Source organism: Artibeus jamaicensis, unplaced genomic scaffold (assembly GCF_021234435.1).
Source record: "Artibeus jamaicensis isolate MK-2021 breed Jamaican fruit bat unplaced genomic scaffold, CSHL_Jam_final contig_1582, whole genome shotgun sequence".
Classification (NCBI taxonomy): domain Eukaryota; kingdom Metazoa; phylum Chordata; class Mammalia; order Chiroptera; family Phyllostomidae; genus Artibeus; species Artibeus jamaicensis.
The window spans coordinates 449,070-465,341 of NW_026521309.1; the positions used below are offsets into that span (position 1 = coordinate 449,070).

Genomic DNA, 16,272 nt, shown 5'->3' on the forward strand with positions numbered 1-16,272 from the left:
AATAACATCATAGAAATATATATTTTTGTGGTTCTATGTATGACAATTTCCCATATTTGTTCTTAATTTTCCTAGTCACACTGGTATTATTAATACAGCATGATCCTGATAAAATTTTATTTAATTTTTCACATTAAGGAATGGGCTAAAACCAATTATGATGTATCCATAAAAGTCTGGCAAAACTGCAGAGCATGTACTAAGTAGTATTTTTCTTTTCTCTTCAATCAAATCTAAATTCAACCATGAAAGTATATAGTCAGAAATTAAAAGTCCTTTAAGCCAAAACCTTGCCCTGGCTTTGATAGAAACAATGTCTAAGAAAAGGAAGGACACTAGCAAACCTAGATAGAGTCGATGCTAATTTTGTAGACAGAATGGTTTTTGTTTGGAGTTTCGGTACTTTTTCTCTTTTGGAGAAATAATTCACGTAACATTAAACTCCCCATTTGAAAGCATTCCTTTTCAGTGATTTTGTGTTGTGGAATCATCAAAACTACCTAATTCCAACACACTTTCATAACCTATATCTATTAACAGTCACTCCTAATTCTCCCCATCTCCTAAAATCCCTGGGAACCACTAATCTACTTTCTATCTATAGATTTGCCTATTCTAGATGTCTCATATAAATGGAATCATGCAATATATAATCTTTTATATCTAGCTTCTCTGATTCAGCATGTTTTTAGGTTCATCCACATTGTTGGGATATATCAGTATTTCGTTCCTTTTTATGGCTGAATTTATGAATATATGAACTGCATCTATCCATTAGCTGATGCACATTTAGGTTGTTTCATTTGTGACTATTTTGAATACCGACAGAATACTTTTGATTACCAACTAACGTGGAACTGCATGTGCAAGGCTACCTAACTGCAAGGGGCTCTCAGTGTGGTACATGGCATACATTATTCAATGACTAATTCTGCTGCTCTGTATATACGTGGTTTAAAAGAATATTTTTCCAAGTAAGTATGATGTGCCAAGAAAATGCCACGCAAAAGAGATATAAAAATTAGACATTTTAAAAAAGTTAATTGTTTTTATGGATAAGCAGAAACACCTAAGACCTTTATAATATCTAATGCTGAAGAGAAATAAGATGTGAGAAACAAGATGAAAATCCTTACCTCTTCTCTAGTCTCTCTTTAAGCTGACTTTCTCTTATTCCCTGAGGGTGAAGGCAACTTAGCAACTCATCCAGTTCCTTCTGACTATCACATAAAAACCTGTAGGGATAAAAGAGACCTGAATAATTAAATGGAGAAAATAAAAGTCAACCACTAAGAAAGGAATCTAGGATTGGGAGAGCAAAATTCCAAACTTGCTCACAGGGAGAACTAATTTATTATTTCTATGTCTAATGTTAACTATATCCTTGAACTTTGGAGCTAATGTTTCCTACTAAAATATAGAGACGAACTGCCTAAAGTTAACAGACACATTTGTCCACACATCTTCAAAGAGTGAACTTATCCAAAAATAAAAGATAAACCGTCATTAAACCAAAGGTGATCACAGCTAAAGCAGTTAATGTAATCACAAAGTAACAGCCCTTTCAAAACCTAGCTCCCCGCCTAAAAGCAAAATCAACACAAAAGATGAATGGCTATGCATACAATTTTTAATTTTTTAATTCATGAAGATGAAAATCCTAAATACTTCTATCTACAAACAGACTGAAAAGCATTTCCAATGATATGCGGTATCTATCACATACAAGGTTACATTACAGGTGAAAAATCATAGTATCAACCCTTAGAATAAACAAGTATTTATCAAAATGTCAAGTCTGCTTTTAAAGCATTGAGTTTACCTATCTAAGAAATCAAAGTCGCACACAATGATCCCAACAGATAATCAGTAACTCACTGGTGTTAATATATTAAATAATCTTTTAACATTAAAAGTAAAATGAAAGAGCAGCCAGATAAATGCTCATATTACCATAGATTCTGTCCTTGTTTGGGTATGGTGGTCTCTACTGCAGTTTCTGTTGCTGGTCCATGTTGTGTATTCACGCTTATATTTTTCCCTAGGTTTGCTTTCTTACCTAAGAAAAATTAATACATTAGGTTGAATATAGTAAATATCCAATTCCTAGTTTCAAAACTAAACAGTGCACAGTGCCAAAACTAACAACTAATAACACAGATGCCACCTATTAAAATCCATCCACAAGCACAATAGATGCTAACTTCTAAATATCTGACATTTAGCACATTATCTGAGATATTTGTTCTCTATACAGGTGAACAGCTGTATACAGTTCAAAGTTTAAGAGTTTAGCAACTTAACACAGAGAGAAATACCTAAATAACTTTTTTATAAAAGCAAATAATTTACTCCAGTGTTAACCCAAAGACATCTGTGGTGAAGGAGAGTCAACTGACATATATCAACTACTAAAAACTAACCACTGGAAGCTTTAAATGTCAGATATGATTAACTTTTCTGTAAACCAAATCTTATATACTAATATATGATATTAATACAGATAGAGTTTAAGCCAATATTTGAAGCCTTACCTCATACTACAATTGGTTTGTTCCCCTGCTCCCATTCTTTCCCCTGAAATACTAACACAATCTTTTTTTTTTTTAGTTTTTTCAGTCAGGTAATTTTGGAGAGACACTGACATACTGGGACTAGAAAATGTGAAGAAAGCAACAACATCCACAAGGATGTAACAGAAGTGAAGGGACGTGGATGCCAACATTCCCTCGGGAAGCTCTAACTGTGTAGGCCCGATTTCTAGGGACAGCCATTGAGCTTTGGAAACAGTCACTGTCTCTCAGCCCACTGGAATCTCTCATGCCTGAAGATGCTGACTTCACATTTATTACTCTCAAACATTACTGCTTTCATCTGGGTATTTACAGTCTACCAGAACTAGATTTTTCAACTATATATTACAGTCTAATACTTGATTTAACAGAAAAATGTCTTACACTTGAAGTCTGGGACTATGTATTATTTTCTTATTATCAAGTTTGTGAGTTTATTTATTTTTAAAATTATTTTATTTATTTATCTTTAGAGGTGAAGGAAAGGAGAGAGGGAGAGAAATATCAATGTATGGTTGCCTCTTGTGTGTCCCCTGCTGGGAACTGGCCTGCAACCCAGGCATGTGGCCTGCCTGACTGGGAATCGAACCACGGTCATTTGGTTTGCAGGCCTGCACTCAATCCACTGAGCTACACCAGCCAGGGCTCAACTTTGTGAGTTTGAGGTTTAGGTTTTGAGTTGATCTAAAATGAAGAAAAACTACTTTAAAAAAAAAAGATTTTATTTTTATTTATATTTTAGAGAGAGAAGAAGGGAAGGAAAGAAACATCCATGTGTGGCTGCCTCTTGTGTGCCCCCAAGTGGGGACTTCACCTGCGACCCAGGCATGTGCCCTAACTGGGAATCGAACCAGTTTCCCAGCGACACTTTGGTTCGCAGCCCATGCTCAATCCACTGAGCTACGCCAGCCAGGGCTGGAAAAACTACTTTTTAAAAAAACTGAAGATTTCTACCCCCTAAAACATAATCTATTATTTGAGAAGCAAATTTTATTAGATTATAGAAAGTCAAGCTAGAAGGAAGCTTATTGATCACCGAATCCAATGATTCAATAGGAAGTCATGTTGCCTACCAGGGGACATTTAGCAATGTCTAGACACATATTTAGTTGTCACTATTGGCATCTATGGGGCAGATAACCAAGGATGCTGCTAAATATCCTACAATGCATAAAGTAACACCCTGAGCCCCTGCCACTACAAAGAATTATCTGACTTAAAATGTCAATAAAGCTGAGGCTGTGAAAGCTTGACCTAACTTAACCATCTGAATTTTTTTAATTAGTAAAAAAGTTTCATTTCTTCCTTGAAATATTATATAGTTGACACTTCAACACAAAGGTGAGGGACATAGACCCCTGGGCAATTGAAAATCCATATATAACTTAAAAAAAAATTGTTGTTCAATTAAAGTGGTCCTACATCTTTCCCCATTGCGATCCCCTGCCCCAAAACATCCATATATAATTTTGACTTCCCCAAAACTTGACTCCCTTCAGTATCCATGAGGTATTGATTCCAGGATGCATCCCCACCAGCTGTTACCAAAATCTGCAGATGCTCAAGTTCCCTATATAAAATGGGGTAGATCAATGTATAAAGTTGGTTCTCCACATCCATGAACCCCAAACCACAGAGGAAAAACAGTGCAGGTATTTATTGAAAAAAAATCTGCATATTTAAGTGGACCTGTTTAGTTCAAACCTGTGTTGTTCAAAGGTCAACTGTATTCTCTCTCAACAAATATACACATTTACATATTTATATATTTAGAAAAGTACACTTTTGTATTTACTTCACCAACTGAACATACCCATGTAACCAGAACCCAAAGAAAAACAGCATTATCAGTCCCCCTTCATGACCCTCTCCCTCAGTTATTTTTAGTTAGATAATCCTGTTTCTCCTCACTAGAAGTTTAGTTAAATCATCAAACTTTAGTTCAAAACTTTACATGTTTTGCTTGCTACCTTGTGTTGCAGCACATGAAAAATTGGTAGACACATAAAAGATGATCCATAAATATTAAATAGTTGAATTAGGTGAAGAGAAGACACAGCCTTTTTTGGCCCCGTTATGTTAATTCTAACCCTTGAGGTACCTACAAAGAGGTTTCCAAGGACCAAAGTTTGAAAACTATGCATGCAAAATCTAATACCCAAACAGCTATCACAGTCATATAGATTTTATACTTGTAGTTTTCAAGCTCTTTATCTTTTCACACAATGCCTAGAATAAATTTGGTACTCAAGTGTTAGTTTCCCCCCTCCTTTCTGTGCATTTCACATCCTCCTACCCCACTCAAATACCTCTACCTAAGAAGGCAACAAAGAAATTTTACAAACGGAAAAGGAGACAGAGGACAGACAGTCCTTAATGTTTACCCTACTTGAGCAAGGTAAAATAACTAATAGATACACATACTACGGGGACAGTAATCCTCATCAGGAGAGTCAGCATGATCTTTGCGGTGATGGTTGAATCGGTAGTCAATGCTGTCATGTACCCAGCCTTTTTCAATGAACAATCCTGGAACTTCATCTGAGAAGAGCCAGTATCTACAAATCACAACCACATATGATAGATCATGAGCACAATTATAGAATATTACTAAACATTCAGAAATATAAAAATTATAAAACAAAACCCCCAAACTTTTTAGGATTTAAGACTTGTCTAACATCTGTAATTTTTATAACTTCTAATATTTGACTTTAGATTCCAAACAATATATGTATTTAAAATATAATACCATTTTTTGGGCAGCTCTCTCTATGGAGCACATCTTTCCCTACCCACTTCCTGCAGGCATATTTTCCTTGCCTCTCTCTCCTAACCTCTAAGGCCAAAGGCCTCTGTAATGTGTTTCCTGAGCCAGTTCTTCCACAGTTCACTTCTACCTCTGTGACTTTCTAAATAAACGTTCTCTTATAGTTTGAATGAATTAAGAAACAAATATAATCCCATTTTTGTTTTTAAAGGCATTCTTTATTTATTTTTAGAAAGGGGAAGGGAGGAAAACATCAATGTGTGGTTGCCTCTCACATGCCCTCAATGGGGGACCAAGCCCATAACCCAGGCATGTGCCCTGACTGGTGATCAAACCAATGACCCTTTAGTTTGCAGGCCAGAGCTCAATCCACTGAAGCCAAACCAGCCAGGGCCTATAACACCATTTTCAAAGACCTCTACACCTACCACCATAATTTTATTTGTGGTATTTTAAGAACAAGGTCATGTCTTACTTAATTTTGTAAGCATACCATCTGCATAGTAAATATTCAATGAATGTGTGATAAGCAATTCTGTTTTCCAAAATTCGTGAAAAGGGAAGCTTACGTATTCTTAGCACTTTAGACAATTTCCTAACTAGTAAAAATATAAAGGCCCTACAAGATGACAAATAATTAAGTTAAGTAAGTTACCTATTATGGTTTCGATCTGTACCAATAGGTGTCCTACGCATGACTAGTTTTGCCTTGGCAATTCCCTCCTGGAATGCCTTCTCAGCAGCTGCTTTGTGTTTTCGTATTCGTTCCTCTTCAGCTTCTCGTTCTAGCTTCACTGTTAGAGACAAAAAGAATCAACTAGATTTTTTTTCTAGTAAGTTCCACTCTTACAAATTAAATAACTTAGGGAGTGAAAAGCGCCTGGTATGAAGAACATTTTCATCAAACTTTAGTTTCCTTCCCCTAATTCTAAGTTGCTATAAGAAATGACACAGAAAGTCAGCAATTTTGATCTGGTCTTCCTATGCACTTTGAATTTGGGTGCTGTCTTAGCCATCAACTCCCTGCAAAATCTTGCCTCTCTGAAACTTGACTTATTAATTTTAATAATGGAATTGATTTTATTTATAACTTAAAATGTAACCTTAAAACAGTCCTTAAATGGAATTGAAACATTTTATGACAGGATCAGTCATCAGATCCTCAAAATGTGGGATGAATACAACTAGAATAGCTATTTAAAATAAAAATAGATTTCGGTCTTGAGGAATCTGATAGCTTACTAGCGTGTGACAAGAAAAAAGAATTAAGAAAGCAAGGGCAGAATAGCACTGGTGGAAAATAACAATTACTGCATACTAAATACTATTTTTCTAATTAGCACTGTTAAGAACACATACAGAAAGTTTTAATCAGTTTACGTCTGATCATTCATTATATAGGTTTATTCTATCCAGACAGAAATCTCCCTTAACAACAAAAGCTCAGTTACTTGCCTTGTAAGTTTTTGCATAACTGTAACAAATTTTCATACAAAGCACTGCTATTTACAATGCCAAAATTTTAAAAATATTTTATTTATTTATCTTTAGAGGGAAAGGGAAGGAGAGAGGGAGAGAAATATCGATGTATGCTCGCCTCTCGTTCGTCCCCTGCTGGGAACTGGCCTGCAACCCAGGTACATGCCCTGACTGGGAATCAAACTGAGATCCTTTGGTTCACAGGCCTATGCTCAATCCACTGAGCTACACCAGCCAGGCACAATGTCAGAATTTTTAACCCTGATCCTCTACTGATAACAACATCTTCAATATTGGAAAGATGTATCAATCTAATATTATTACTTTTTAAAACCACCATGGCATGTTACCTTTATGAAAGTTTTCTAGCCTGGATGGAACTATGTTCACAACAATACAGTAGAGATCAGTACACAAAGGTAAATGATAAAGAGTGATGGCTGAATCACAATAAAGAAAAAGCTCCTTCTCCTGCAGCTACAAACGAAAAACAATCTAAGGTAAGTAATCAAAAGACAACCAAACTTAGTTTCAGTGGTTACAACACTAAACTATATATTGAAAGATCTGAACTCTTACTATTCAAAAACTGGCTTTGGAAGAAGTGTTAATACTCTCTGTCCCTTGTTTCTCTACATCAATAACAGAATATCATGGGAATGCAGAGACTGGTGCAGCCACCATGCAAAACAGTATGGAATTTCCTCAAAAAAACTTAAAAAATTGAAGTGCCTTTTGATCCAGTGATTCCACTGCTGGGATTACACCCTAAGAAAACTAAAACACCAATTCAAAAGAACCTATGCAGCCCAATATTCATAGCAGCACAATTTACAATAGCCAAGTGCTGGAAGCAAGAGCCTAAGTATCCATCAGTAAATGAGTGAACCAAAAAACTGCGGTACATTTACACAATGGAATACTACAAAGTAGAAAGAAAGGAGGAACTCCTACACTTTGTGAAACCGTGGATGAAACTGGAAAGCACTATGCTAAGTGAAATAAACCAGGCGGTAAAAGAATCAATCCTGAAAAAAGAATAAGTTAGAGAATTCATACTTCTAACTTCAAAAGTTATTACAAAAATAAACAAAAACAAAAACAGTAATCAAGCCACTGTAATACTGATGTATAGATCAATGGAACAGAATCAAAAGTCCAGAAATAAATCAATGGTCAAATGATTTTTGACAACAGTGTCAAGCTCATTCAATGGGTAAAAAATAATCTTTTCAACAAATGATAATAGGACATCACTGGATAGCCACATGCAAAAGAATGAAGTTATACCTTTTCCTCATACCATAGACAAAAACTAACTCAAAATGAATCAAAGACCTAAATGTATACACTAAAACTTTTTAAGACTTTCAGAAGAAAACATAGGGGTAAACCTTCATGACCTTGGATTTTGCAATGGATTCTCAGATATGACACTGAAACCACAAGCAACCAAAGGAAAAAAAAAAGATAAATTGGACTTCATCAAAGTTTTTAAATTTGTGCTTCAATAAACACTATAAAAAAAGTTAAAGACAACACATAAAAAGGTAAAAATATTTGCAGATCATGTATCTGATAGGAAAGGAATTAGCATCTAAAATACACAAAGAACTCTTACAACTCAGTAATAAAAGAAAGACAAATAGTCTAATTTGAAAATGGGCGAAAGATCTGAATTAGCCTTCCTCCCAAGAAGATATACAGATGAGCAACAGTTACATGAAGATGCTCAACATCAGGAAGTGCTTATCAAAACCATAATAAGATACCAATTCACAATAATGAAAATCACATGAATAACAAGTGCTGGTGAGGATGCACAAAGGTGGAGAAATCAGAACCCATATCCGCTGCTTGTAGGAAAGTAAAAGTATGCAACCACTTTGAAGAACAGTTCAGCAGACCCTCAAATGGTTAAACAGAAAGTTACCATAAGACCCAACCATTACATTCCCAGGGATATGCCTAAAAGAAATGAAAAAGATACATACACCCCAAAACTTGTACGGCAATGCTTACAGCAGCATCATTCCTAAGAGCCAAAAAAGGTGGAAACAAATCAAATGTCCATCAACTGATAAAATGTGGTATATCCAATCAATGGAATGGTTTTCCGTTATTAAAAAGAAATACTACTAAAACATGCTACAGTATAAACTATAAAAACATTATGCTAAGTAAAAGAAGGTCATGAAAGATCACTTACTTATTATATGGTTCCATTTATATGTTATGTCAGAATAGGCAAACCTAGAGAGACAGTAGTAGATGGATGGATGCTTAGATCTGGAGAGGATGGGTAGGAAGGGTGATGATAGCTAAAAGATATGCAGTTTATTTTCTGAGATAATGAAAATGTTCTAAAATTGTAAACATTGCATATTATCTGTTGAATGTATTTAAAAATACTGAATTGGACACTATCAATGAAAGAACTGCATAGTATATTAATTATTTCTTAATAAAATTATTTAAAAGTTCAAGTTTGATGGTGCTATCAAAGTCCAAAACATTTATTATCTAATTTGGCAATTGTGCAGAAGACTCGAAAGACCTTGTCATTCGATTATTACAATAATCTTTACAACCATATGAGGCATAAGTAACTGGCCCAAAGGAATATAGCTAAGTCAGAGTTGGAGTCTGAACCCATATCAGCAATTCCCAAGTCATGCTATTTCCACTATACCTATTTGTGGATTTGGTTCAAACCAGAAAAAATGTCTACATCACATTAATCTAAATCAAACTATCATTAACTGCAGAATGCCAAGCCAAACACTTCTGCTAGCATACTATATACACAGTAAGGTCTGGATTGTTGCATACAGAACTACTAGTAGGTGTGACAAACAGATTCTACCATTACCTCGGTAATTTCCTTATGTTTACTATCTTCTAAAGGGCTTCCCTCTTTCTCTTAAGACAAGATTTTACCTTTCATTTCTCTCTCCTGGATTTCCCGTTCCTTCTTAGCCTGAATGGCAAGCAGTCGTCTGCTCTTCACAGTACTAATCATGTCTTCAGCTTCCATATCTACCTGGGGCTCAAACTTCACAACTTCTTTTTTCCTATCAGTTTTGCCTAATCCATTCTCTTCTTTTCCATTTTCTTTATTTCTGGCTTCCATTTCTTTCCGTTTCTGTTTCTCTGCTCTCTTCTTATCATTTTCTTCCTTTAAGACAGCAAGCCGTTCCTTCCACAACTCTGCAGACATCTGCTGCCTGGTCTCCATGTGGTCTTGTACTGAGTATGTCATGAGAATCCTGTGGCAGAGTGCTGTCAAAATCTGTAACTTCTCTTCTGATGTTAGCTCAAAAAATTCAGATGTTTCCAGCTTCTCTAAGAACTCATCTTGTACCTCGTTATCCTCAAATGGTGCTGTATCTTTATTGTCCTCTGTGTCTGAGCCCTCACTTTCCTCCTGAACATCAGATTTGCGCAAGCAGAGCCGCACCAGCTCTGAAACAGAATGCAGAGTCAGAGGGATTTCTGACAGCTTCATTCCCAATTCACCATAGTCTTCTGCTATTTCATCCTGTAATAAGGTCTGCAAGAGGATGACCAACACTCTATTCAGGTATAAAAAGCCACCCTTTTCTGCACTCAAGGCTTCCATAAGGGACACAGCAGTAATAGGATACTGAGCATCTGGTAAGAGTAGCCCAGAATAACAGCTCAAGAACTCCACCACCATAGCCACATCCCCAAAGAGTGTGTTGGGCAGCCCTTCCGGAGTATCCACCAATCTAAATGCTGGGAGGTTTTTGCCACTTAACTCTTGGTCCTCATATCGCTTCTGTTTTTCTAGTTTCTCAAGCATTTCTTTCTCTCTCCGCTCTTTGGCTTTCTCCTTCAACCTTTCTCTCAACTCCTCTCGTTTCTTTTTCAAGTATTCTTTGCGTTGCTCTTCAGACATAGAGGCCCACCTCTTTTTGTGCTCTAGAAGTTCAAAGCGTTTTTGAACAATACTTCGCAATTCTTCTGGGAGACGAGCTCTATCTTCACTAGAGAGAAGACGAGCTGTTTTGGAAATAACACAGGACAGGGCACTCTTCTTGTCCTCCCTGTCTTTGTTTTCTTTGTAGTAGGCAATAAGGTGTAGGGCGGCAGGAGGCAGATGTTTATGAGGTTTACTAGAGGACCTGGGTGTACCCCCAGAATTTCGTGGGGCTCGTGTCATCTTCTGAGTGCCTTTGGCCATATCCAACAAAGTCATCTGCTTCATTTTGGTTTTAGAAGTCTTCAGGCCCTTTTTTGGAGATCTGGAATTCCCTGTGGATTTCTGTCCATTCAGGATGCCTTTGCTTCTGCCCTTTGCTTTCAAAGGTTTGTCATTGTGCTTCCCTGGTTTCTTGGCAGGTGGGCCTTTCTTAGGAATGTGAAAGTTAGCATGTAGCTTGTTGGTTGACATCATCTTCATCACTTCTTCCAGATGCTCTTCTGGAGATTTGGAATTCTTTGAGTTCTTCACCTTGAGTGGTGAACTATTCAAGGATTTCTTCAAGTGTACATGACACCATAACTTAGGATTTAGTGGTGAACTCAGAGAAGAGTTGTCTGTCTTGGATTTCTTTGAAGGCTTCCTGTCTGGGGATCCAGTATTCTTCCTCTTAGTAGAAGGATTGAGAGTCATATACTAGAATTTAAGAATAGGAACAAAGTTAATTTTAAAAACTAATTTAAAGAAGCAATATTTAAGTATCCTAAAGGCCCTCTTTCTGGAATTCAGGTAAAACTACACATTCATTTCTCTTCATAGATACTATATCCCTGAAAAATCAAAGTAATGAAGTTTACTAATGTTTTAGCTGTATCAATACAACATTTTCTTCATACCCAGGCTTAAGTGTCTACACTCACTACTAGACAGTTTTGCTATGGAACTAGTTTTCTGTTTACATACAGATTAGCAGTTCTTAAATATAATGAATTGTAAACTCTTTCCCCAGAAAAAAACATGCATACAATTTTGGAGTCCTTCTATGGATCCCAGATTAAGAAATTTATAGATCCCATGTAAGAAATTTAAAAATCACTGCTGTACAACCCTGGCTGGTGTAGCTCAGTGGATTTGAGTGCTGGCCTGGAAACCAAAAGGTCTTTGGTTTAATTCCCAGTCAGGGCATATGCCTGGGTTACAGGCCAGGTCTCCAGTTAGGGGTGTGACAGAGAGGCAAATGACCAATGTTCTCTCTCACACATTGCTATTTCTCTCCCTTCCTCTCTCCCTCCCTCCCCCTTTCTCTAAAAGTAAATAAAACTTTTTTTAAAAAAGCATTGCTCTGAAAAGAACTTATGGACATGGACAACAGTGTGATTACTGGGAGCAGGAAGGTATAAGGGGACTAAATGGTAATGGAAAAAATATAATAAAGATTTAAACACACATATGTATATACATATATATAAAATAAAAAGCATTGCTCTTGAGACAGGACTGGGTTTTTATCTTTAAGCCTTTGTTCCAGCTGGGAGTAGTCTATGTTCTTAAGGTTTGTTTAAAATTTACCACTTAAGCATTTTTGTCTAAATTCGGAAGCATATTTTCTTATATCAGTAAGTGTACTAACAACAACAAAGACACACTGCTCACAAATAAAGAACCCTCATGACCCTGGCCTCACAGGTCCTCAAACTCCCTTTTGACCTCTCCCCATAACCCAAGAACTCATACCCATGAATATGAGTAACTATAAGCCCTCTAAACTCTCAAGTTCATACAATTTTCTCTTTGATCATCCACTCACATCTTTCTAATTCAGTCCCTCTAGTACCCCAACTCTGTAATACCTCAATCTGTCAAGGACCTTAAATCTATTAATTTTATCCCATTTTCATCATGCTCACACTCCCCTTCTTACCCAGATTAAATTCCACAGTTAATCATTATAATCAATCTTGCACAAAACTACACTTTCCTGGTCTCCCTTGCTCTATTTTATCTAGTCACTTTTGGCCTGCACATATTCAGCTTAAACATGACTAGGAAAAAGATACGATCACAGCATGTGGTATTATTTAAAGTCATAACCAAGTACTTCAAATGGGTCCTAAATGCCACCCAGTAATCATAGTGTATTTCCTTAGCTCATTCATTTTACACTTTCTTAGATACACATCTTCTCCTGTCTCTTCAAACCTCTTTAGCTGTGTCCAACTCACGGCCCAAGACAGCTATGAATGTGGCCCAACACAAAATCATAAATTTACTTAAAACATTATAAAATTTTTTTGTGATTATGTGTTGCAATGTATTTAATGCATGACCCAAGATAATTCTTCTTCCAGTGTGGCCCTGAGATGCCAAAAGGCTGGACACCCCTGCACCTTATTCCTATTATACAGAATTTGTTAATGGGTTAGAACCAGTCAACTGGTCATAATACCACTGTTTCTGTGTATTAAAAACAAAAACAAAAACAAAAAAACTTGATTTCTATGCTTTAAAAAATACAATTAAAAAGAAAACAAACAACCGGCAGCCAAAACACAAATTAAATATCAGCCAGCAATGAAAAGGTACAGCCAATTAAAAAAAAGTACTGTCTCAAGTGATTAAGAGAAAGACTAGATAACATCCAAATACTTAAATTCTAAAAAACTTCAGCCCTGACTGGTGTAGCTCAGTGGACTGAGCGCGGGCCTACGAACCAAAGGATCGTGGTTAGATTCCCAGTCAGGGCACATGCCTGGGTTGCAGGCCAGTTCCCAGCAGGGGACACACAAGAGGCAACCATACATTGATATTTCTCTCCTTCCCTTCCCCTCTAAATATAAATAAATAAAATCTTAAAAAAAAAAAAAAAAACTTCAGGCTTTTGAGTGGAAGGAACTAACTTAATAATAGCAATGTGTAAAGAAGCATTCTGGAGGCAGTGGGTAAGACAAATTAGTGTGAAATGAGACTGTAGGCAAGGAAATGCCTAAAGGCTATCGAATATGAAATTATGAGCCCTTTTAAAAGGGCAACAGGGAAATGGTTATGATGAAATAAATCCCAGAGATGATACAGAAGAATACCTACGCTCTTGTTAGGAGTAAACAAACAGGTATAGTGAAACTTAGTAAGCTACACTACAATGCTAATTTTACAAACATTAAGAACATAATCAGAACCCTGGCCGGGTGGCTCAGGTGATTAAAGTATTATCCCATAAACCAAAAGATCATGGGTTCAGTCCTGGATTAGGGCACATACCTAGGTTGCAGGTTTGATCCCTGGTTTACTCAGGAGTATGTACTGGAAGCAATCAATGTTTCTCTCCCCCCCCCACCCCAAATCAATAAAAACATGTATCTTCTGGTAAAGATTAAAAAAATTTTTCGGTTCGATTCCCAGTCAGGGCACATGCCTGGGTTGCGGGCCAGTTCCCAGCAGGAGACACATGAGAGGCAACCATACATTAATATTTCTCTCCCTCTCTCCTTCCCTTCCCCTCTAAAAATAAGTAAATAAAATCTTTAAAATAAAAGATTAAAAAGAATTTTAACAAAGAAAACAATATAACCAGAAAAACAAACTCACAGAACCAAGGCAGCATAAGAGGTATAAATATGATATACAATTCCAGTAAATGGGCTTATACTCAAGAAATCCTTCTTCTGACCAAGTTCTATAACTTTAAAGGCCAACCTGCCTTTTAAGAATTACAGTCAACTGCAGATTATTGTTCCTCTAGCTGGCTGTTTTTTGGTGCCTAACTAAAATTGGTTGTTTCTCAACTATCATTCTCAGGATGGAACGACAAAGCGGTTTTGTAGTTTACAAAACAGAAGCAGTGCTTCAAGGGATGCTTTTCATAGAAGTAGAATTTCCCAGTTCTTGTTCCCCAGAAATAAATTTTAAAAGGTTAAAAACAATAAGCAAAGATAACTAATGAAAGATTCCATTTTCCTCAGCGACAACGACAATACCAATACTCCAAAGAAAAAGATTTCAAGACCATTCTAAAAAACAGAGAGCCCTGGCTGGTGCAGCTCAGTGGACTGAATGACAGCCGTAAAACCAGAGGGTCACTGGTTCAATTCCCAGTCAGGGCACATGCCTGGGTTGCTGGGCAGGTCCCCAATAAAGGTGTGCAAGAGACAACCACGCACTGATGTTTCTCTTCCTCTTTCTCCCTCCTTTCCCCTGTTTAAAAATAAATAACATCTTTAAAAAAAATCATAGAGCAGCTAATTTCAATCTTTTTCATTTCATGGCACATATAAACTAATTACTAAAATTCTGCAGCACACCAAAAAATACATTTCTTGCCAATCTCACCAAAAAGGTAGGTATAATTTTGATTCATTCACGCCAGCCAGTTATTGTTGTGTTGGCTGTCATTTTTTCATTTGACAATCTAAGGGAAAAGAGTTCAGCGACCCTGACCTCTTAGTCAGGTATTGGAAGTTTTAAAAATTCTTCTGGCACACCAGTGTGCCACAGCACATGGATTGAAAATTGCTGTGAACACTATCCTGCCAGGAATTAAAGACAAGTATGTGCCTCCGAAGAGTTAATCCTCCTCAATAGCTTTGAGAAATCTTCAGAGTACAGACATACAGATTGCAGTTTTTCTAATGATCAGGGTGACAGGTTATATTTAAAGTCATTCTAAAGTCAAATTTATCACTAAAAAGAAGACTAACGTGAGACTGTTTCATTTTTACTGTTTTAAAATGATCTATTATAATTGGGCCACTTAATTTACTGGTTACATTTCTTTCTATTCAAAAAGTCAAATTTAATATTAAAGTTTCTTTAAATTTTTTCTACTTAGAAGCATTGTGTTATTCAAAAACAATAAAAGAAAAAGCTGGGATGGCTTAACCATGAAAGGGTCCAGCTACCCATTTTCATTCATAAGATGTGTTTTTTGCCAAGTCACACTGTGTAATTTTTTTTCTCATAAAAATGAAAGAAATTTAACTCACCCAACCCCCTCCCAATAGACCAACTCCCTGAGTGAGCAGTCCTTCAGTAACTGGATCTCAGGATAGGGCATACTGGGGGCAACCACAGCCAAATGGGAGCCGGCATGGCTGGACTCAGGGGGATCTGAAAAAGTATAAAACCACTTATGTGCTAAGGGTCTTCCCTAACCCCCATTCAGTCAATAGTGACTAGGAAGGGAGAAAAGAATGGGCAGCTGGACTGGCAGTATTATAGTTTTCCCTTCCTCACTGCTAAACATGAAAAAATATTTGTCTTAGCAACATGAGCAGATGTAAGAAAAACAGTATATACTATACTTGTTCCCTGTTCCCTGGAACAAATCACCGCCACAAATAAAATCTAGTAAATAAGATAAAAATTTTAAAAATCTTTAAAGCAGCTCATTCAGATGCTAAATTTAACTTGATAGAAGCAGCAAGAACCATAAATTAGAAAATTTTGGCACTCAAGAACTTGACTCTTATTTCATTCTTTTCATTCACCGAAGGAATGTTAGAGGAGTT

General features: G+C 36.6%; 1 protein-coding gene across 3 annotated transcripts in view; it reads right to left on the reverse strand.

Moving 5' to 3' along the window:
- Nucleotides 1–16,272, reverse strand: part of BAZ1B (bromodomain adjacent to zinc finger domain 1B) — a 73,789-nt gene that overhangs the window by 24,576 nt on the left and 32,941 nt on the right. For all 3 annotated transcript variants that reach the window (XM_053669436.1, XM_037154719.2, XM_053669428.1), the window contains exons 7-11: nt 9,763–11,464; nt 5,999–6,137; nt 4,998–5,131; nt 1,954–2,059; nt 1,137–1,235 (exon numbers count right to left, since the gene is read on the reverse strand). In XM_053669436.1, coding sequence (XP_053525411.1) covers nt 1,137–1,235; nt 1,954–2,059; nt 4,998–5,131; nt 5,999–6,137; nt 9,763–11,464 — 2,180 coding nt within the window. The remainder of the gene's footprint in view (nt 1–1,136; nt 1,236–1,953; nt 2,060–4,997; nt 5,132–5,998; nt 6,138–9,762; nt 11,465–16,272) is intronic.